The following is a 23,058-nucleotide window of genomic DNA, read 5'->3' on the forward strand; positions in this document are numbered from 1 at the left end:
CTGGGACACCCAAAAATCAATGAAAAACAATTTCAAAGGACTTTGAAAGTGCATTAGCTGCAATATAATGATGATGGAACCTCCTTATCATATGACAATTCAACAGGACAGCTACTTTGGTGGTTTAAAATTTGGCTTATATGAATTTTAAAAGGCTATGAAGAACTGATTAAAAGTAGAAATTATCCCTCCAAACTGAATTTAATGCCAACAATTCTAGTGATATTTAACAGAAGTCCATCTCTATGCACTTGATAGGGCTATGAAGTCTGTCTGCAATTAAAAGGTGAAGGTATGATTAGACTGCAACACATTATAAATGACCCAAAGATAATGACTGGATAAATGACCCAAAGACATGGAAGGAACGACATCCATGATAGTCCATGATAGTCAAGGTGAACTCTTGACGTTAACCAAAAATTCATTCATATACTTCTGTAAACATCACAATTGTTTAGAATACTGCTCCCCCAGATTAAAAATTTTAAGGGACTCTCTCAAACTCACAACAGTAAAGAACATTGCACTGAGACATTCCTTCTGGTTAATCCCCTCTATCTACCCAAAACCTCCCAGGGAGACTGATGGTCTGCTTTTCATCAATACTTCCAAGCCTTGCCTATTTTTGGCCAGTTGCAGCCCACTTCCTGAACCAGCTCCAAATCCAAATCCTTTCCAATCTTTCCTCTGGAGCAATACCTTCACCTGCCTCCCATGACAGCCCTCAAGACACCAGCCTGCTATATTGTCACAAATCTCTACTGAGGACCAAAAGAAAAAAACAACAGTCATTCACCCAATACTGCCCTCACACTATAATCTCTCCATCCCTTCTTTCACTTGCTAAAATGAGAAAAATTTTACAAAATTTTTCTCCCTACAAAAAATTCAAAGCCTCAGGAAAATGACAAATCACTGCCAGTGACTTCAGAGTTGAGTACTGCTACATCTATAAATTTATTGAAGACCATAGTAGATGGTTTTAATATATACGCTAAGGATGATTGATTAGTTAACATGTGAAGTACCCTCATCAAGAATACACATTCTAGCCTAGCCGGTTAGCTCAGTTGGTTAGAGTGTGGTACTGATAACACCAAGGTCCTGGATTGGATCTCTGGACCGCCCAGCTGCCAGAAAAAAAAAGTGTATGTATGAATACACATTCTAAGAATGGGTAATTAGCACTGAAAGTCTCCAGTAAAAGTCTATCATCCAGAGGTGCTTCCATATAATCCCTTAGCACAATGGAAATTAGAAATGATCTTGTAACTAGTGAAAAGGGAAATGTTAGTATAGATCTGAATTAAACACCAGTCACCATGGCTATGCCATTTTTTTCTAGAAGAACTGAGCTGCTTGCATGGCTGCTTGCCAGGCAAGGAGTAAGAGAATTGGACTTAACCAAGGCATTATAGAAAGAGACAGAGAAAAGAGAATCAACGGTGTTTGCAAGGCAACAATAATGATGGGTCATAGACAGCATGTTGACTAAGGAAGAATTTGAGGACAGGAAGGGGACAATTGTTAAAGAGAAAGTGGGAGGCTCAATGGATCAGAGATTTCAACAAAGAATTGCTGGATTTGGAGTGCAAAGGCAAGTAAGTTGGAATAATAAAGAGAATGGGATACATGAAGTCAAGATTTCTGAAGCGGCATATTATTGGTGATGACAAATTTTCAGGTATATAATAAAAGGGAACTGGGCCACACTAAGGAGAGTGCTGGTAAAAGTAATATAGCCAAAATTCTGTCATCATTTAAATAACTACTATTATTGTGACAATTTTCTGTTCATAGAGAACCACATATAGAGTATATTAAAACACTGAAACAAAAAATTCAAACAGAAACCATGAAATAACTATACTCCCATGTATATTCATTTTAATCTATTAGACACAGCACATGTGTTCTAGAGACAAACTGCCTGGGTTCAAATCCCAGCTCAGCCATTTACTAGCTGAGTGCCAAGATTTCCACACTGGCAAAATGGGGATGTTATTAGTACCTACCTCACAGGATTGCCAGAGAATTAGATAAGTCACTGTATGCAAAGAGCTAAGAATGGTGCCTAGCACGTAGTAAACACTATACAAATGTTAGACAGTATTATTGGAGTTTAAGACTTTGCTACTTTCATGGTAAATTTCTACTAAAACCTAAGGAGACTGATTTTAAGACATTTTGCTTGAAGCATTCATTTAATAAGTGTAACACTTCTTATTAACTAGTTTGGTGTACAATAATAAGCTATACTTGTTGCACTAAAACATTCTAAGATGGCAGAACAGGCTTTTTTAAACCTAGAAGAAAGGTAAATATATAACTTAATAAACTATAAAAAAAAATAACCTGCAATGACTGGTGGTGACACTTGAGTTGTCTGTCCTGTAACTGCTTTACTATTAATTGGTTTTGCAAAGATCAGCTTCGTGATTACTGGACCAGAGGTTGGTGTTCGAGGCTTCTTAGCAATCTGAAATATATAAATAACTATGAAGATCATTTGTTTCTATAAAACACCTATTCAATCAAAATTAGACAAAAGATTCATACACAGCAATACATGTAAAATCAGCTCATTTAAGAAAATATATCTATGTATTAATGTTAAAAACATTTAAAATGTAGCCATTCATGAAAATACTAATATGATCACATCCTTAAGTCCATATACAATAATAGCTTTACATTTTATTATAAATCCTATTTTAGTCTCTTTGGATATATGCATATGATGAAAACCAAATTAGTGTCTAATAATAATGTTTAATAAAAAACATGGCACAGTAATATTCTTTTTCAAAATAACAAATTACTCAATATAAAAAGATGGAGTAAAATAAGTTAAGAAAGTATAGTGCAAATGATGAAGCCATCTATATACACAATTACATTGGCCCCTGGATGCAAAATAAATACACATTAAAGATAGGCTTATGATCAGATTTTCAACTCTATATATCAGAAGTAGATAAAGGAAGAACTGAACAGGTTAAAGACTTAGGACACAAAGAGACAAGTTTGGTAGAACAGAGACTATTATAAGGGCAAAGGCTCTGAAATATTATTTACTAAAATACAGTTTACTATACTTTAAATTCCTTGAAGGGAGGATCTATATTTTATTTATCTCAGATCTGAAGTTATATGTTGGCACACTGTTGACCTAAACTGAAATTCTCCACCAGTCAAGAAAAGTGAGTTACCAATGTTTTTATATTGAAATTATCACCATATACAAAGACACAGCTTCTTCTAAAAGTTAGAAGCAGAAATTTACCTTTGATAAAAATCATAGAATTTCAGAGTGTAAAAGACATTAAATATTAATGTTATCTTTTGACAGATATGAAAATTGAGACCCTGAAAGTATGAGGGGTCTTCAAAAAGTTCATGGAAAGATTCATATTATCTTTTAATTCCATTTTTCCACAGACTTTTTCAAGTACCCTCATACTATGTACTATTGAAAATAATGACTCAAATGAATAAACATGACCAACTTGAATGACAGAAATACACCACAAGATGTAACAGATCACAGAACTAGATAAATATCAGCTCTTTGTACTCAAATTAAAAATTAAAATAAATAACACATTGTCTTACACTCAGAATATATTAATTCCTTACATTCAGACATATGACTGGCAAAACAAAATGTATGTGAAATACAAATCACTTTTTAAAAAATAAGACCCATCACTATATTAAAAAAAACCCCAGATGCAAAACTATGACAAACTCCAAAAAATAATAATTATACTTTAGAAAGCAGATGCAATTTAGGAAGACATAAAAGAAAATAGTTCCCAAGTGTGTTTACAGACCTTAAACTCTAAAGAAAGTCAGAATTTCATCTGTATAGGTAATATTAATGATCTCGAGGGGTAGAAATATTGATATTCTTAGAAATTCATATCTAACAATAGATAACCTTAACTATAAAGATTAAGAGCTTAAAGTATTTCCCCATTTTTAACTGATTTTCACAATCATATCACTAAATGAATACTCACCAATAAGAAAAAATATATAAACAATACAAACAAAAGCACGTTATTCAAATGAATAATCTAATCTTGACCTTGTGGTCCAGTTCCATTAAGAAACTATGATTTTTTTGCACTATAAATTTTAAACTACCCTAAAACAAAATTACTTTATTAAGTAAAACAAAGGATAATTTTTAACAAGGGTATTTAATCAGCAGATTAAGACAAAAATAAAAGAAAAAGGAAATTTACAAATAAGGCAGACAAATATGCCATCAAATAATACATGCAAGTAATTTTTGACACTATGCTGAATATATTCAGGAACTAGTAAGGAGTTATGTTGTCCCAGACTACTAGTTATTTACTACTCTTATATACTATGCATATGAAATATAGGAAAGTGTCTATATATCTGTAATTAAGTGTAACTATACCTCTGTTACTGCCTCTGGCCTCAACTGTCACCTCTTTCCTTCATTTTTTCAAGATGGGCCTCTTTCTTCCACCCTCACCTGCTGTCCATACCCTAACAGTCTCAATACTGTGATTACACTTAAGACAACGCTGAGGACTGTCTAGGAAAAAAACCAGAGAATCATATAAACCATGTAATACTAAACCAAATATTCTGGTTTCTAAAGGGCAAAAACAGAGATGCATAGTTTTGGGGGTTTTTTTTCCCCATGCTTAAGAACTTTGTAGGTCACTTCTGAGTTGGAAAGATTTGAGTTGCCTAAAAATAACTGGACAAGCAGAACAGTATTCTAAATCAATTTCTTTTTTTGTTGCTGTTATAATTTTTTTTTTAATTGATGTTCTTTTTTTAATAAATAGAATCAGGTTTCATAAAAGTAACAACAGTATAAAACAAGTTATAAGAATTAGATCCCAGTCTTGGTTTTTATTGTCAGTACTTAGGGAATTACAGTAGAAAACTAGTGGATACAAGTACACCAGTCATTGAAACAGTATGTATACATTGCTCTTGAAATTGAAAAAAATGGCATTCTGATTTATGTTATCAGTTTCTTGTGAAGATGATTATGATCCACACTGCCAAAGCCAGATAAACTCTGGTAAACCAATAAAAACAAGTTTCAAAACTGAGGACAAGATGCTTGATGTTGATAGGATAGCTCATTCAAGAGATGCTCAGCAAAAATAAGTAAAAGGAAGCCAGAGATAAGTGAGAGATGATAATGAACAAGACAGAAAACAGTACTAAATGTTTAACCGTGGCAGAAGGATATGGGCAAATTAGAAGGTTTGAGAAATCTTATGAAGTTCTTAAAAGCCCATGAAAAATAAGTTTCTAATTATTTTGCCAACACACTAACCAAAATGTTATTTCTAATATCAGCTGAGAGCAGATAGTTCCCTCAAACCTTCCTACTTCTCTATACACTTCCTTTACAACTTTAAATCATGCCTTCTCCTTTCTTCTAAAAGGCAACTCTTTCAAACAGGGAATGCATTTTTGTTTCCTGGTCATAAGTGGTCATTGTATTTATAAGAATGATGGCCTAAGAAGGCTTATTTGGGCATGAAAAACTGGAAATCATTGAATACATGTCCTGGTAGCCTTCTTTCTTAAGATCCTATACATACTAATAATAAGGTACCATTTTCCAGGATCCTAAGTGTTTTGAAAACTATATGATGTATTTCATCATGATCAAACAGCCATCTTAAGCTCAAGTCAAAAACTCAGAGAAGATAAGTAACCTTTCCAAAGTTCCATGGCTGATAGGGAAGCATAGCAGCAACTTAAACCCAGTTGGTCCAACTCTAAAGCCTATATGTTATCTTCCACCATATGTCACTGACTTTCCCATACTGCAAACATGAGTGATGGCAATGGACAGTAAACTCCAAATATAAGAGGCACACAATGGCTTGCATGTACTATTGCTGGCTCCAAGGGTTTCTCAGAGCAGCAAAGTTTTCCTAGTCTTTGGTCATCAGTTAACTGAAAAAACTTTGTCTGAATGATTTTTTGATAGCCCTATAGCATGTCTGGCATCTTTAGACCAGCAAAACATTCTTGTGATCAAAGTACTACTAAGAATAAAATGCATTTTAAAATGAATAAAAGGCTATAAATATACTAATCTGGAATTTAACAACAATTAAGTTTGCTCTAAGTTCTCTGGCAACAATTGTCATAAGCATTAGACATATCAAATTAAAAAGAAAAAAAAACCCCACACAATTAAAGCAACAATTAAAAGAATTCAGTAACAACTATGCATTTAATAACCCTACAAACACAACTATGAATCAGTTTAATTTTTTAACATGCATTTTAATTAACAAGCCCCCTTTTGTTTTTACCTGTACTGTTTTTAACTGTTGGGTCTGTAACACAGAGGGCTGAGTTGTAGTATTAATCAGTTGACTTCCTGGGGTCAATGCTGAGACACCAATGACAGGTTTCACCTCTGGCCTCCCTCCAATGGTAACTACTTTAATTTGCTGCGGTGGTAACTTAGCATCTCCTGACTGGGCCTGAGTTGTAACTTTCTGAGCCTGGGGTAGTTGGCTATGGGGTAGTGCTAAAACAATTGGTGAACCAGACTTGCCCAAAGTTGTTAAAATTAACTTCTGTCCATCTGGTTTAAGGGTCTGATTGCCAAGTTTAAGATCAGATGTCTGTGATACTTTGTTTAAAATAATCTGATTGGCTGATATAGTCACAGGAGTCTGAGCACCAAGTTTTTGAAGGCCACTTGGAAAAGCTGGTTTCACTGTGGTATTAGAATCTGCTTTAGTAATTGTGGTATTCACTGTAACTTGGTTAGTGTGGTTACTGTATACTGTGATTGGTTCCGTGGAAATGGGCGTGGTTGTAGAGTCACCAGTAGAATTTATGTTGACAATTTCTTCCAGTTCTGTCTCCATGGGAATTGGGGATGAAACAATAACAGCCTCAATACTATCATCATCCACTAAAGTTATACCAGTGTCCATTATCTCCTCTGGAAGCAAACTATTCACCTCAGCTGGCACCACCTCCATGATCGTTCTCCTGCTAGAAAGTTGATCAGGCGCTGCAATAAAAGTTGAAAAATGAATGTTACTAGGTTACAAAACAGATTTAAGAGAAAAAATACTCAAGAAAAATGCAAATGACAAATTAACCATTTTTTATTACTATAAAATTGAATGAAGGATATTCTGGTATATATTTGAGTTAAATACATATTCAAGGATCTGAAATATAAGTCGTATGAGACACAAAACAAGAAGCAAACATTCTTATTCACCGTGTCTCAATCCAAAAGTATCCCGCATTCAGGGAACACTAAGCCACATAATACCATGAAACTCCTTTCCAATACCCTTTTGTAAAACATTTTAATCTTTGGTGTGTTTGATCATCTTATTTCTTCCCAGTTTTTCTTTCTCATTGACAGACTTGAAAACTGCTGATTCACACAAGGAAATCAAGATTTAAATATTAACATTGGAAAATATCTTCAAACCTCCAATAAGATAGGTCCTAATATGAGAGAGCACTATAACATTTATAAAAATCCTAATTAAAGGAGTTTCTGGAGTAATTCATCTGAGCAACTGCATTGCTTGTGTGGCCCAACTTTGATTAACTAGATTCATATCAAGGAAACTTTTATTTGGAAAGAAGATTCTCGAATCATCCTCAGCCATTTAAAGTGTCAAAAAGGACATCATTCAAGAGGTATATAGCAAGTTCTCATTAAAAAAAAAAAAATAGGGACAATAATAAAGCAGATTATGAACAAATCAGATCATCATTGCTTTTAGCCAGTACTCCTGCAGAACTTCCAATAAAGGAATCAATTCCATTATCTTCATGCATTAAAGACAGCACATCATGTTTATGACAGATTAAATAACAGTAAGTTTTTCACCCAGAAAACATCAAAGATCCATTGGAACTAATCAGTCACTTTTTCTTTTCTTCCCCTTTTTTAAATATAAAAATATCCATTCCAAAATTAACAGTAACATATACGAATAGTAAATTATAATTATTAGCATTGGAAATACTACTACTGAGAAACTAAGCCATCATTATTGAATGCATACTATGTAGCAGAGATGACAAATTAATTTATCCTCGTGACAACTCTGAGATAGATACTATAATCATCCCCATTTTACAGATGAAGAAATTTAGAAATGTTAAATAATTTTGCCCAAGATCACAAAGCTAGTGAATGGCAGTCAGGACTCAAACTAAGGTTTTTATGATGCCAAGGTTAATAATTTTTTTTATTGGTTATGAATATTCATGAGAGCCAAGGTTTATAATTTTAATCACAAAATTATATTCCCTTAAATTTTTTCCACTGATTTTTTTAAATGGAGAAAAAATAAGTCTAGCCTTTTACAGACAATTCCCTATCCCCAAATCCTACCCTACACAACCACCGATCTTGTTCTATCATTTAAGATCCGTTTTGACTTTTTGCTCATTCTAGAACTTCATAAAAATGGAATAATATATTATGTACTCATGACATAAAGGAATCATATAGTATGAGCTTTTCCTCTCAGCATGCTTTTTGAAATTTATCTTTATTTTTGCACTTAGTAGTAGTTCTATTCCTTTTTGTTGCTGAGTAATATTCCATCGTACAAACCTACCACAATATGTATCTCCATTCACCTGCTAATGAACATTTGGATTGTTTCCAGTTTGGGAACTAGTAGAATAATGCTGATATGAACATTTAAGTTCAACTTTTTTATGGATTTTTTTTTCATTTCTTTTGAGTAAATACATAGAAATGGAATTGCTAGATTGTAAGGTAAATTTATTTATTTACTTTTTTTTTTCTGACCAGTAAGGGGATCGCAACCCTTGGCTCGGTGTCGTCCGCACCACGCTCAGCCAGTGAGCACACCAGCCATCCCTATATAGGAACTGAACCCGCGGCCTCAGCGCTCCTAGCGCCACACTCTCCCGAGTGAGCCACAGGGCCGGCCCAAAATTTATTTTTAACTCTGTATAAAATTGCCAAACTATTTCCCAACTTGACTGGACCATTTTATACACCCACCAGCAATGTATGAGAGTCCCAGCTGCTCTACATCCTTGCCAGCAATTGGTATTGTCAGCATATTGCTGGTCTTTTTATTTTTAGTCATTCTAGTGAGTGTGAAGTGATATCTCATTGTGGTTATAACTTGCAATTCCCAGATGACTAATGATGTTGAGCATCTTTTCATGTGCATGTTGTCTACTTGTATATCTTCCTTTGAAAAGTGCCTGTTAAAGTCTTTGTCATTTTTTTAAAAAATACTGGGTTTTTAGTCTTCTTATTGAGTTGGATGAGTTCTTTACATATACTGTAAAATCATCAGTCACTATACCCGTGGCTAAAAGGAATCATTAGGATTTGTGGACCTCAAAGTACTTAGCACTTCTTTATATGTGGCTCTTCCTTATCAGAAGAATCTCCTTTGGCACTTATGGGTATTTATAGTACAGGCACGTAAAAATATCAACACCAAATATACATTTAGCAGTGAAAGTCACAACAACCGTACACAACAAATCCCTGTGCCCTCCCCCCACAATATCACATTAGCTTTCTTCCCCTACTGCAAACCTTGCCCAAACCCCATCAGTTGAATCTGGATACTCCACCCCCACTGAATGAGGCAGTGCCTGTATTCAACAGAGCCATAAATGCTTGACCTTTTCCTCTCCTGGAAGTTCCCCCAGCACATTTAGACACGTGAGTATGGCCTTTGGCCCCTCTTAAGGACAGGAAGACCTCAGCCCAACCCTTATTCTTCTTTCTCCTTAAAGCACCTGAAGTCAAAGAGCAGGAGGAGGGAGAAGTCAGGAGGCCACAGAGGAAGATAGTGGCTTCACACCAATAAGCAAAGCTTTGCATTTACTTTCAGATTCAAACACCTACCCTTGCAGCTTAACCAAAGAAACTTCTAAGGTTTTCAAATCACCCAAAGCTCTACATTCTCATTGCTGACACCATTTTTTAGCTTTGAGGACTTCTTGACTCAGGAGTTACAGCCACACTGCCTTTCAGCATGGCCATGGAGTTGAGTGTACAACAACCAAAGCACCACCCAGGGAAGCTTGTTTCAGTCCTACCTCTTAGCTTGAGCCTGTAAATATTCCTTAACAGGGAGAACAATGGAGGCCTCTTACTCCCCCTGGTCTCACCACCTGGGTAAGACCATTCATTACCAGATGCCGGAGGGTCTTTTCATATCCCGTAACCTAGCCCACAAGGCCCTCAGCCTTTTTTTCCAGAAAGTCATGCCTCTGTCAGTACCTGATCCTCTTGTCCAAAACTGTCAAAAACTGTGAGAGGTCTGAGATTTTACATCTCCTTGCAAGCTAACAAAGAAGCATGTTACAGTTTCATGGATACTGGCAGAAGACATAGTAGCCTTGGGTCAGACATAGAGGACTTTTTACTCACAGCACAGCAAAGAGCATGAGCATTATGTATATATCTGTTCCTCTGTAGCCCCAAGGCCCACAGGGAAGACATGGAGGGGGCCAGGTAAATGTTGTGCTTGCAGTGGGTTTGGATCACAGCTGAGGAACCCTGAGCTTGGGGAACTTGAATCTTTTATAATGGGCAGAGCAAACTGTCCTCTGTCCAGAGAGAGAGATTATCTTTATTACACTGGACAATAAGGAAATTGGCCCTTTGCTACAGCAGGAGACACTATATCTACCATCCAAGGCTGTTTGCTATACAAATATCTTTGAAAAGATCATTTAAAACAAAAGGGCTGTCTCTGTCTCATTTCCAAGAGATGCAGAAATGCAAAGACCCATGGAGAATTCTCTCCCAACAGTATACCTCTGTACTCATTTATTTCAGCAATGTTATATACAAGTGTATAGGTTTTACACATATTTTGTTAAGTTTATCCCTAAGTATTTCATGTTTTTTTAAAGCTATTGTATAAATGACCTTTTCTTCCCCATTTTCCAATTGTATGCTACTAGTATATAGAGATACAGTTGATTTTTATATCTTGTCTATGTATCCTACAACCTAGCTAAACTAACTTGCGTGTTCTCTCCTCTTCGATTTTCAGAAAAAGTCTGCAAAGAATTTTTTAATTTCTTACTTAAATCCTACTTAGAATTCACCAGCGAAGTCATCTAGACATAAAGCTTTCTTGTGGGAAGTTTTTTTCACTACAAATTCAATTTCTTTAATAGATATAAGATTATTCAGGTTATTTCTTTCTTCCCAAGTGACCTTTGATATTTGATAGTTTGTGTCTTTCAAGGAATTTGCCTATTTTCTCTAAGTTACCAAATTTATTAGCATAAAGTTACATAATAGTCTTTTAATACCTGTAGGATCTGTAGAAATGTCCCCTCTTCATTCCTCATATTGGTAATCTGTCTTCTCTCCTTTTTTTCTTGATTAGTCTGGCTGGAGATTTATCAATTTTACTGACCTTTTCAAAGAACCATTTTGGGCTTCATTGATTTTCTCAATTGTCCATTTTTCATTTAAATGATTGTTATCTTTCCTCCTCCTCCTGCTTACTTTAAGTTCGATTTGTTCTTTTTCTAGAATCTTAACATGGAAACATAGTTCGTCAAACTACAGCCTGTAGGCCAAATCAGGCCCATGTCTGTTTATGTCTTGCTCAATACCGAAGAATTTTTTTTTACATTTTGAAATGGCTGTGGGGGGGAGTGGTAATGTGTGACAGACCTATATGGCCTGTAAAGCCTAAAATATTTGCTATTTGGCCCTTTACAGAAAAAGTTTGTCAACCCCTGGCTTAGATCACTGATTTTAAACCTTTTCTTCTTTTCCATAGTAAGCCTTTAATATGGAAAATTTCCCCCAAAGCTGCTTCAGATGCATTCCATTAATTTCAATATGTTATTATCATTCGCTTCAAATGTTTTCCAATATTCCTTGTGATTTTGTCTTTGATACATGAATAAAGATGTATGCTATTTAATTCCCAAATATTTGGAGATTTGCTAGCTATCTTATTATTTATTGATTTCTAATTTAATTCTATTATTGTCAGAGAACATAACACTCGCTAACATTTCCAGCATTTGAAATTGAAGATATATTTTATGACTGAGTATATAGTTTTCTTGTTGAATGCTCCATGTGCACTTGAAAAGAACATGCATTTTGTTATATTCTGAGTTATTTTATAAATGTCAATTAGGTCTGGTTGACTGATAGCATCTTTCAGATCTTCAATATCCTTACTGATTTTTTTTACTGTTCTATCAATTACTGAGACAGAGTGTTAAAATCCCCAAATGATAGATTTGTCTACTTTTCCTCTTCTATACCTTTTTGCTTCATATATTTTGAAGCTTTGTTATTAGAAGAACATATGCTTTTATTTGTCCTGTTAAAAGAGACTAGAACTTACAGAAACAGTAGTCTCCCTTTGAACTAGGTGCAAAGTTTGAACTTCTAACAAGAAAACATCTGATTGGTTTGGCCAGTCTCTATGTAATAAGGGTTGTACAGAGTTCCAGAGCCAGGACACCTCTTAAGCCACTAAGCAGACTATAAATGACTACCTTATGATTAGACATCCTTATCTATTTCAATCAGTGTCACAAACAGGGCATGATGGCGTTTGCTAAAAGAAACTCTCAAAAGGAGCTTGCGGGCATGGCAGGAAAGGGTTTGGCCATCTAGTTACATGAATCATCATCCTAATTTTATCCCTGAGGAATTGAAGCTACGTACATGCAACCTCATCATCACTGTGTTGAGGACCACTCCAGGAAAAGAAAGGATCTTCACAGGCCAAGAGAGCTGAGGAACTTTAGTTCATCTCACCTGTATGAGGGGTTACTGTAAAGACATGGTAGGAAAAGAATCCAGAATATGCAATGCATTCCCCATGCCTCCAATATGTTTAGTTCTTTAAATAAAAGTTCTAAACGCAAAGTATGTTCCTGGAACCCAGTAAAATGAGTTTTCTCTCCTCACAGCTGAACATGGTTGAATGGTTTAAGTCCAATGAAAGTTAAAGAATCACTCATTTCTGAAAGTCTAATGATTTCTAAATTTGTCTCAATTGTATTAAAAGACCTATTTAAAACAGCACCCCCATCCTCATCTCCACTGGCCCTTACACTCTATCCCATTACCCTGGTATTTCACAGAATGTGTCAACCAGAAAGTATCTTGTTTGTTTACAGTCTGATCATCCCTCCCCCACTTCTTTAGAATGCAAGCTACATGAGGACAGGGATTTGTTTGCCTTCATAACCACTGTACCCCTATCCCCAGTGCCTAAAACAGAGCTGGCAAATAATAATCTCTCAATATAAACCTGAAGAATGACTAAATTAATCATGGAGAAGAAGTGTCATCTAAAAGTCTAGAATTATTTACATTTGAAAACAACTTTTGTGTATTTGAGTAGAATATGTTTACATAAACTGAAAAACTCTTTTCAAATAAGTTTTTCAATACCCAGATTTAGCTTTTAGCCAATATCCTCTGAAATTACATTCCATCTTAAAATCTACAAGATTCTCTTAGTTTTTAACTAGCTTATGATTTTGCCAGTCATTTAATTAATAAATACTTATTGCTTCCCAGCTTTGTGGATGGCATTAGGGGAAAGTAATCAAAAACCTTGTCCTGAAAAAGCTTAGAAATCAATGAGTGGCATTATCACAGATGTACTTTGGAGGATTAACTTCATCTCAGTATTTTATTGGACTGGAGGCAGAGAGACTGGTTAGGAGGCTATTACGGTAATTAGTTCAAACAGAGATAGATGGAAGATCTGATTTAGGATGGTGACAGTAAAAAAGAATTGAATTAAATATAAAATAAAGAATTTAAGAAATGAAAAATGCTCTATGCTTTTATATATATTTTTAAAGAATCTCTCATAGAATAAGCAACACTTTGGAATACTGTTCTTAGTTACAGGAGAACAATCTAGTATACAACTGTTTTCTTTCTTGCACATAATATGAAGTGGTAACCTATCACTATTACAGATGAACGAGTAACAAATGGGAGTGTTTAAGGACTACACTTTTGTATCTATAGTTTACCACCAGTACTAACTGGTTAACTATACCATTTAGATTTTAGCTTTGATTTATAAAATCAAACAACTCAGAAACTAGGCATAGAACTACATTTTTCAAACTAAATTGGGAACAGTGGACTATAAGCCATAAGTTCTGATGAAGGTTTGAAAGGTTTGTATTTTCATTTTGATAATATTTTTTAAAGTATATTCTGGCCATCTGGATAACTACCTCATATCCAAAATCAATGGTAAGAGAAATAGGGTGGACTAAAGAAAACGGCACAGAAGGGACTTATAAGGTAAATGACATATTTCTGCTGAGTGAAAGCCAAACCACTTAACCTGCGAATTAAAAAGAAAAGCTCTGTAGTGTTCAAACACTGAAAAGTGGTGTAGGAATTGAGTCATCATAGGATGTACAGCATACAGAAAACTGTACACCTGTGCCAAGGCAGACAATAGTATATTCACTATGCAAAGAAAGATTTAGTTTCAGCAAAACAACATCATCCATCACCCTAAAGTTTAATTTGTACTGGTTTTATAGTTTTATATATATTTCATTTATAAATTTACTTTTGTTTTATACTTGGTTTTATATTCATATATATCTAAAAATAAATAAATATTTTATTAAAATAAAATAATTTAGACCAATACTGGGGATTCACAATTTTTTTTTTCCCTTAAAAGAGAACTGTATATTATTCATGCCTAAGATTAATATGGTGGAAAAAAACATGGAGATTCAAATCAGGAAGACCCATCTCCAGACCTTGGCTCTACTAGTTGCTTAGTATGTATCCTAGGCAATAACATCTCTGAGCCTCAGTTTACTTACAGGGTTATAGAGAAGATAGTTATAGATATGCTGCAACTCAAATGAAAGTTTTTTTCCTTCTTTTCCTATTTATCTAAATTAGCTTCTCCTACTGGTTTCTCTATTTTTTATGGCGTTCAATATTCTATCAAACACCAGGGCTTAAGATTTTATCAGCTTTGATGTCTCTCTCCATAGAAATATTCATCTGTCATATATCATACAGATTATACCTTCACAATGACTCCATCCCACTGCAACCAAGTGTCCAAATCTCCAAAGCTTGGAGCCTACTGTAGTATTTTTACCTTCATCTCCTCTCACCTATAACACACACTGCACAAAAGCTATAGGATTTATCTCTCTAGGTACATCTCTGAGGCTGTCACTCTCCTACTCAAAAACTTTCTGCAGCTCTCAAGGTCTTCTGCAGTAAGGCCCCACCCACTATCCTTCCAACTTTACTGAAAGTTGGAAGCCTTGAACTGACACTTTCCTGAGGCAATGATATTGAGGTTCTTTTAGCCCCTGTTGCTGGCATAGCACCTAACAAATAAATACCCAGTAGTAGTGTTTGAAAAAAGTAATGAAAATCTGTAATCCTTTTCTCTAAAAATATGGACACTGGACTATCTCCAGCAGCATAACTCTTCTTTCATTTCTTTCTAACACACTTTTAATTATTAACAGACAATTGATCAAACCACAATAACCTGAAAACTGGTCTTAAAAGACATTAATCACAAAGAATCACAAAAAGACAATAGCCTTCTGTGATTTAAAGAAAGCCAATGAAAATGCATTTTAATCTCCTTATTTAAATTATATTTTAAGTTCTTAGTCTTACTACTAACGTAGCAGCTGGGTTGGCATGGACCAGAAAATTAAAACATAAAAGCTATAATTAAAAAAAAAAAAAAAAAAAAAGAACCAAATTCCTACTGCATAATACAAGAACAGAGAATTTTTTACATTATTTATAATAATAATCATTAACCAAACATTCTGAGTACCTCTCAGGTATTTCTCCTAAAAAGTTTTTGGTCCCTTATTCTTCTAGTGAGTGAAAGCCAAATGTCCAAACTATTCACACACATTCACACAAAATATTTCCTCTTTGAATACACTATCAATGTATGATACTGAATGACACACTATATTATCATTTCTTTGTAGGCAATTTGGATAAGGAAATTAACTGCTAATCATAAACATTACTAGTGGGCATTTCTTAAATATTGATCTTTCTGTTCACTCTCATACACGTGATGCAACTGATCCAGGCTTCTACTATAAAAATTGATATTAAAGAAAAAAAAAAACAGTGTCCTAAATTGATGTATTAAAATTTGATTCACATGTAACTTTTGATTCACAGTAATACTACTGTTGTGTGCAAGGAGACAGACTCCTTAGGGATCCTGAAGGACAATCTAAAACATACACAGATCTTTAAGTAACTTAACAAAGTCAAACTATGGCCATCATAAAATCAGTCAGTCCAATTCTCCTGTTCTCTAAACAAAGGGCTAACAAGTCCAGCATTGAGATATATCAGAGGTCTCAATTTATCTTTACCAACTTAATGTACTCACAACAAATGCTTGCATCAAGCTATCACAACTCTCCTTAACAGTGAAGGAAACTTATGACCAAAATACAGCTCCCAGAGCTGTACTACTCTTGGATTATAAAACGTATTGCAAAATCTTCCATAACTTTACTCTCTAAATTCATAAAATGGTTGGGGGCAGGAAAGAACTTCCCTGAAAAGCATGGATATAAAATATGATTGACAGCATCTCAATTGTTATTTGCCAAATGGCAGAGGCAAAGGGGTCACTCTAAGGATGATACAGCCATTAAAGAAAAAAACATTTTTAATTGTTACAAAACTGGTCCATATGCTCAAAAAATGTGAGCATCCACACCCCAACAAGTTATAGACACAGACCTTAAATGCAAAATAAAATGTCAATGCTCTGCCTCCCTAAAGAAACATACAAGACCATAAACTGCTGATCACCAGCAAACAAACACTCGCCAGAACGAATATTTTAAATATTATATCACGAAATCATGATAAGTGCTAGCGGTTCCTCTAGGCCTCAGCAGCCGCCTTAGGTATAAGGGCAAACTCGAGCCCTCTCAACACTCAAAGAATAACGTTGATGTCATTACCAGGCTACTGATTTTTTGCACTCCGGACAAGTCATTCCTTGATCCACAACGCAATTCTTTCCCTACCCATCCCCAGTCTCCCAAATAAAGAGATCTCCAGACAGAGAAGCCCTCGGGTACCCCCTCCTCCTCTACCTCCAAAGGCTGCCGCTTTCTCCTCCCTCGGGCTCCGAGGTGGGGGCTCCAGAAGGTCCCGGGCAATTCCGAGCGCGGGCGGTGCTTGTTTTCCCTGTGCACGATAGCTCTGGCCAGTCGCTTCCTCTCCCAGTTTGCCCAAGCTGGAGCGCTACAGGGTTCCCGGGGGCCGAGGAGGGAGCCCGGGCGGCGACGTCGCCGCTGCCGCCGCCTCTGGTATGTCAGGGGCCGGGATTGTATTTCGAAAGATCCGCCATTTTCACCTCGTCATCACCATCACAGCTCAGCAGCTTCCCCGACAGCCCGAGCCCGGGCCGCCGCCGCCGCCACCAGTAACCTCCCCCTTCCTCCTCCTCCCCTCCCCGTCAGCCCCTCCCGAGAGGCGCACACCCACATATCCGGGGAAACCTCCGCCGGCCCCGCCAACCTTCAAACGCACACGGGAGGTGCAAGTGCACACGGGCTACGCCAAGACCTTTCACCCCAGAACCAAGCACCGAGCGCCTGCGGGCCCGAGCAACGCCAAAGGAAGCCGCGCTACCTGCGGGATCCCAAGTCCGGCATGTTTTTGGTTGGACGAGCAAAAGCCATGCGGAAGGTGGCAGAAGGACAATAAAGAACCCAAACTCTTTCATTTTCAGAAAAGCAACTTGAGAGAGATGGTGGAATGCGTTTCATTCACTGTGTTCATCTCAGACACTATAAACATTATTAAGAACTTTAATGTCATTCACAAACTTTGACATTTTACCCCACTCGCAGAACTACTCTGACAGCATGAGCTGTTTCCGTATGTATGTCTGACCTCTGACACCTTCGTAAATTACAGGCACTGATCCCCATGCAGACACGGTGCTCAAAACATCTACTTTTAAAAAATAAAGTTCTGAAACATTCTCTTCTCCACTTAATTTTAAATGGTTATTTCTGTCCATAAACACTGTGACTTCCAATTTGTCTTTGGCTTAAGACGTCAAAGCGCAACTACACTTAAAATGTATTGATCCAATTGTGGAAACTTTCATGAACGATCAATTTCTAAAATATAGAAAATATAACTCTAAGCCAAAATTATTTGACAAATGTTTTTAGGATCTAAGTCACGAAAATTAAAAAACCATCTGCCGTTGATATATTTTGTTCAATACAGTGAAAATAAGCAGCTTGTTTTAGAGCAATACCCCACTCACCTACCCACCCCTACCACCTCCTCTCATCATTCAGTTTAATAACTGAAAATGAATATAGGTATTTTTTAATCATCTAAGAAATAAGGAAACATAAGCTGCAAAGCTTCTGATGAGACCAGCATAAACCAAAAAAACAAACAAAAAATACCACGCAACTAAATTGTCTACCATTGTTAATTTCAGAAAGGTTAATAATCACCCATTTATAAGCTGAATTCTGTACCGTTCAACTACAACATAAGCTCTAAAGACCTATTTGGAATGAGCAAATTCCAAGGTTGCGAATAGGGCCACTCTACGAGTTCTGTCTTTCTTAAAAGTTAATCTAAGAAGAGTGAGGTTGAAGTTGAAAAAGCCATTTCATTTCCCTACCTTGTTTGAATGACAACATTTAAAAGTCGGTAGATTCAGGCTACAAGTGCTACCTACCACCCACAGTCATCGCCGTTTTTATATGCAGCCTGCTAGACGCTAAGAGTATAAAGTGTTCCCAATTTCTTTATCTTTAAACTTTATTTCCCCACCGACAGCCCTGTCCACCCCACACTCTGCTTAGCTGTTTACCGTTGCTTGGCCAAGCTAGATCCCGGCCCGCTCCCTTCCCCCGTGCCCCTCGGCAACATTATGACATTTGGCTGGTGGGCTTCGCGAGGAAAACGGACACACACTAAGAAGAACCCCTACAAAGGGTGTAGGAAGAACCCGGCAACGGGCAGTAGGGAAAGGAGGAGCTGGTACAAAATGACACAGCAGCAAAACCGGTTCCCAGAAACCCGGGGCCGACACGGCCGGCTTCTCCGGCCGCGCTGTGTGCGTGTCAATAGCCGCGGGAGCCCTTCCTCCAGACCGCCGGGCAGGCGGCCGGCAGAGCGCTGGCCCTGCCGGGTGACAGCCGCCCTCCCGGGTGCCGGCAGGAGGGGACCGAGTCCCAAAGATCCTCCGCCTCTGCGGCTCAGGGATGGGGCGCGGCGGCCCCCCGTCGGCAGGTTCCCGCTCCCCGCCCCTGCCCACCGGCCCGGGATCCGGGAAGAAGCGGTGCAACGCCCTCCGCCCGCGCTGCCACTCGCAGCGGGGGCCGGCGCCCCTTCCCGCCCGTCGGTTCAGAATCCCCATCCCGGGGGCTGACACTCACCAAAGCCGGCGGCGCCGCCGCCTCCTCCACGCGCTGCGCTCCCTGGGCTCCCAGCAGCCGCGGCGGCGGCGGCGCCTCCGAGACACAGACCCGGGTTTGTTCAAAATCACGCGCCCAGCGCCATTCCACCTCCGCATCCCATAATACGCTGGGCCCTCCCCGCCCGCGCGCCCCTCTCTGCCCGCCCCTTCGCCCCGCCCGCCCCGCCTCTCCGGCTGGCCTCCTTCGCCCCGCCCCTTCCGCGGCGCCTTGCCCCTCCCCTTGGCAACCCGAGCTCGCGTCATTCCGCAAGACTCCGAGAGTACGCTCCCGCTCCACGTGACGCGGAGAGGGCCTCCTGTCAAAGCTTTCGCACGGAATGTTCCATCGGACTGAGGCGGGGGGGCTCCCGGATCGCGCCTGCAGTTGGAAGAGACTGCCTCTTCGTCTAGCTTTCCTTGTTAGGGAGTCCGAGCTGTCGGTGGGATTTCCAGCATCCCCCCGCTGTTTGATGTGGTTGAGTGAGGAGGTAGTCAATATTCACATTTCACAAATCTCTTGTTTCTGAGGCACTGATTGTGCAGGGGTCGCTGAAAAGCCCCTGGCAGACTACTCAGAGTTAAACTTATTTTGAAAGTAACTCTTTGCTTTTTGTTGCAATACACAGCTAAAACTAACACAATCAAAAATCTCTGTATTTAGTCATTTTTTCCTTCTCTTATTTTCCCCGCTATTTATAAGATATCCAAATGTGGAGTCAGATAACAAGCACTGAGAGATTATTCAGTTATAACTGCTCTGTGTGATACAAGAACTACACAGATGAAACAATAGAAAATACAAAAGAGGGTGAATGTAAAATTGTATGTGATACATTCTATAATTGCTAATGGAGCACGGAGGACATACAGATCAACCTGAGACTAGGTGGGGACCACTATGGAGAGACTCATGTTGTAGTGGAAACAGCAATCACTTTGGAATGAAGCAGTCCTGATTTTAAATTCTGGCACCTCCACTTATTCGTGTGTAACGTTTAAATTTCTATTCTCATCTACAAAATAAAAATAAGACATCCCAGGATTCTGAGGGTTAAACAAAATGAGGGGTGTCAGGCAGCTACACAGTCTCTCTACCTCAAATGTTGGTTCTGTTGTGCCATAATCAACATCACCCATACCTCCCAGCCCAAACTCAGTGGTTAGGATTTAGCAAAGCAAATGGAATGAAATTAGCAAAGGCTTGGAAGGGGGAAGATCTGTGGTATGTTCAAGAGATGTGAGAAAGTTGAAGATGCACAGGCTTTGTTGGTGACCAGTGATGTGAGTCCAGTTTAAGAAAAGCCTTGTAAGTGAGTGTGAGAAATCTTCATGGTCAAATGACTGGTGGTACTGTGGGGCACCTCTGGAAGGAAAAAGAAGGTGAGATGGGGTGCCCTAACCTGGATGGATTTTAGGGAGACAGAGAATCCCAAAAAAAGGGAGAAATTTTCCTAGTTTATTCCACAAGGATAGCATAACTCTGATACCCAAACCCAAGAAAAACTGTACCAAAAAAAGAGGGGTAACTCTTCCATTTTCGTTATGATTTTGTTACAAAGACGAAATTGAATATTAAGATTTGTTATGAAATCCAGCAATGTGGTAGTGAAAAGAATTCACACCCTCACAAAGTACTCTTTATTCCAAGAATGGTGGTTTAACATTAAGAAATCTAATCATGAACTTATTAAAGGAAAAAAACCAAATGATATTCTCTGGAGATACTTTATAACATTCAACAACCATTGCAAATTTTTTAACTTCTTAGTAAACTAGAAATAAAAGAATATTTCCTTAATTGAACCAAGATAACCATCAGAAAACAACAGCAACGTCATACATTGCTATGAATAGCAGAGCTATTCGCATTAAAGTCAGAAACCTGACAAGTATGCACGGATATAGCAGCTATTATTTTTCAGGGTGTCCTAGCTAAATGCAATTAAATAAGAAATAAGAGGTATAAATACTGGAAAGAATGGTCCTCATTAAAAATAATCATAAAGAGCTCAGTATTGTGGTTCATTGCTTGGCCTCTGCAGCCAGACTGCCTAGGCCCAAATCCTGGCCCTGCCACTTAATAGCTTGGGCAAGTTATTTTCTTCTTGTGTCTTGGTGTCTTCATCTATAAATTGGGAATAGTGTATACATCATAAGGTTGTCGTGAAGATTAGTGAAATCATATGTATAGAACACTTAGAACAGCACCTGGCATACAGTAAGCACTCAGCGTCTGAAAGCTGTAATAATCAAAGCTACAATACTGTCTAAAATATAATCTAACCTTTTACTTTTTCAATAAAAACATTTTAGCTCCTAAAAGCTTCTGCCAATTTAAACATCTGTATTTCAGAAGAGAATCTTTTCTTTATGTTTGCATGATGGCTTTTCCAGATAAACTAAAAACATTCATTCATCAAATATTTGTTGATCATCTACTGGATCCCAAGCACTATGCAAAGCACTGGGAATAAAGTGTTGAACAAGACAGAGTAGCTGTATCCAATGGAATGTTCCACAATGGGTGGAACTCTTCTGCACTATCTGACACAGTAGCCACTAGCCACATGCAGCTATCAAGCAACTGAAATGTGTCTAGTGTGGCTAAGGAACTAACTTTTTCATTTTAATTGCCATTAATTCAAATTTAAATAGCCATATGTGGCTAATGACAACAGTACTGGACAGCACAGTTCTAGAAGAAGTGACAGACAATAAACAAGTAGAAAAAAATAGAGCTTTTTAAATAAATAGAGGGGGTTTCTGAGGAAAATAACAATACAAAAATTAGAAAGTCAAGGGTATAGAGGTGTGAGTTGGGTAGAATTATCAGAAAGCAAAACAAAATGTATTATTAGGTACCTATTATGTGCTGGGTACCAATAGGTACAAAGTACACACTAGTTAATAAAATTTTCTTTAAATAGGTTAGTTTCCAAAAGATTATTCAGAAGTTCCTTTGTTCATGAGTTCATCTGTGGTAAGTCCAGGATGTCTCTCTCCAAGCAGTTAACGTGTATATGGAAGAGTAATTGTCACCTTTGTTTCTTTGTCATTATCATATAACTCTTTTCACAACAGGTCCATAGTCCCTTATCAACAATTTCAAAATCCAAAATATTTTGAAAACTGAAAGGTTTCGAGAAGCTTACGGCAGACTCATTTAGCAGGAACACCTGGCCTAACATAACATAAGGTATTAATACTCTTTATTTATATATTTTAATGTCAATATTCATATATGTCCATGCAGAAATATGAATGTATTTAATTATGGGATTTGACTATGACCAAAGGGGTTGGAAAGAACTTTCTGGGGTGATGGGAATGTTCTTGACCTTGATTGTGGTGGTGGTGCAGGAAGGTATACATACAATGGCCTAAACTCATCAGGTATACTTAAAATGGATACATTTATTATATGTAAATTATACCCCATTAAAGTTGGTTTTAAAAGAAAAAAAATTTGAGTTTTAAAAATGGTTTGAGCATATTCTTCTCTAAAATCCAAAATATCCTCAATTCAAACACATTT

General features: G+C 37.5%; 1 protein-coding gene across 4 annotated transcripts in view; it reads right to left on the reverse strand.

The window, feature by feature from the left end:
* LIN54 (lin-54 DREAM MuvB core complex component) overlaps positions 1 to 19,627 on the reverse strand; it is a 66,777-nt gene extending 47,150 nt beyond the window's left edge. For 2 of the 4 annotated variants that reach the window (XM_063107787.1, XM_063107789.1), the window contains exons 1-3: positions 19,504 to 19,627; positions 6,342 to 7,057; positions 2,359 to 2,482 (exon numbers count right to left, since the gene is read on the reverse strand). In XM_063107787.1, the coding sequence (XP_062963857.1) occupies positions 2,359 to 2,482; positions 6,342 to 7,025 (808 nt within the window). In that variant the 5' untranslated portion in view covers positions 7,026 to 7,057; positions 19,504 to 19,627. Of the gene's footprint in view, positions 1 to 2,358; positions 2,483 to 6,341; positions 7,058 to 17,181; positions 17,495 to 19,503 lie in introns of those variants that run through there. The other 2 variants (XM_063107790.1, XM_063107788.1) reach the window with 2 other exon arrangements.
* Positions 19,628 to 23,058: the final 3,431 nt, after the last annotated feature.

This window comes from Cynocephalus volans, chromosome 9 (assembly GCF_027409185.1).
Source record: "Cynocephalus volans isolate mCynVol1 chromosome 9, mCynVol1.pri, whole genome shotgun sequence".
NCBI classification, from domain to species: domain Eukaryota; kingdom Metazoa; phylum Chordata; class Mammalia; order Dermoptera; family Cynocephalidae; genus Cynocephalus; species Cynocephalus volans.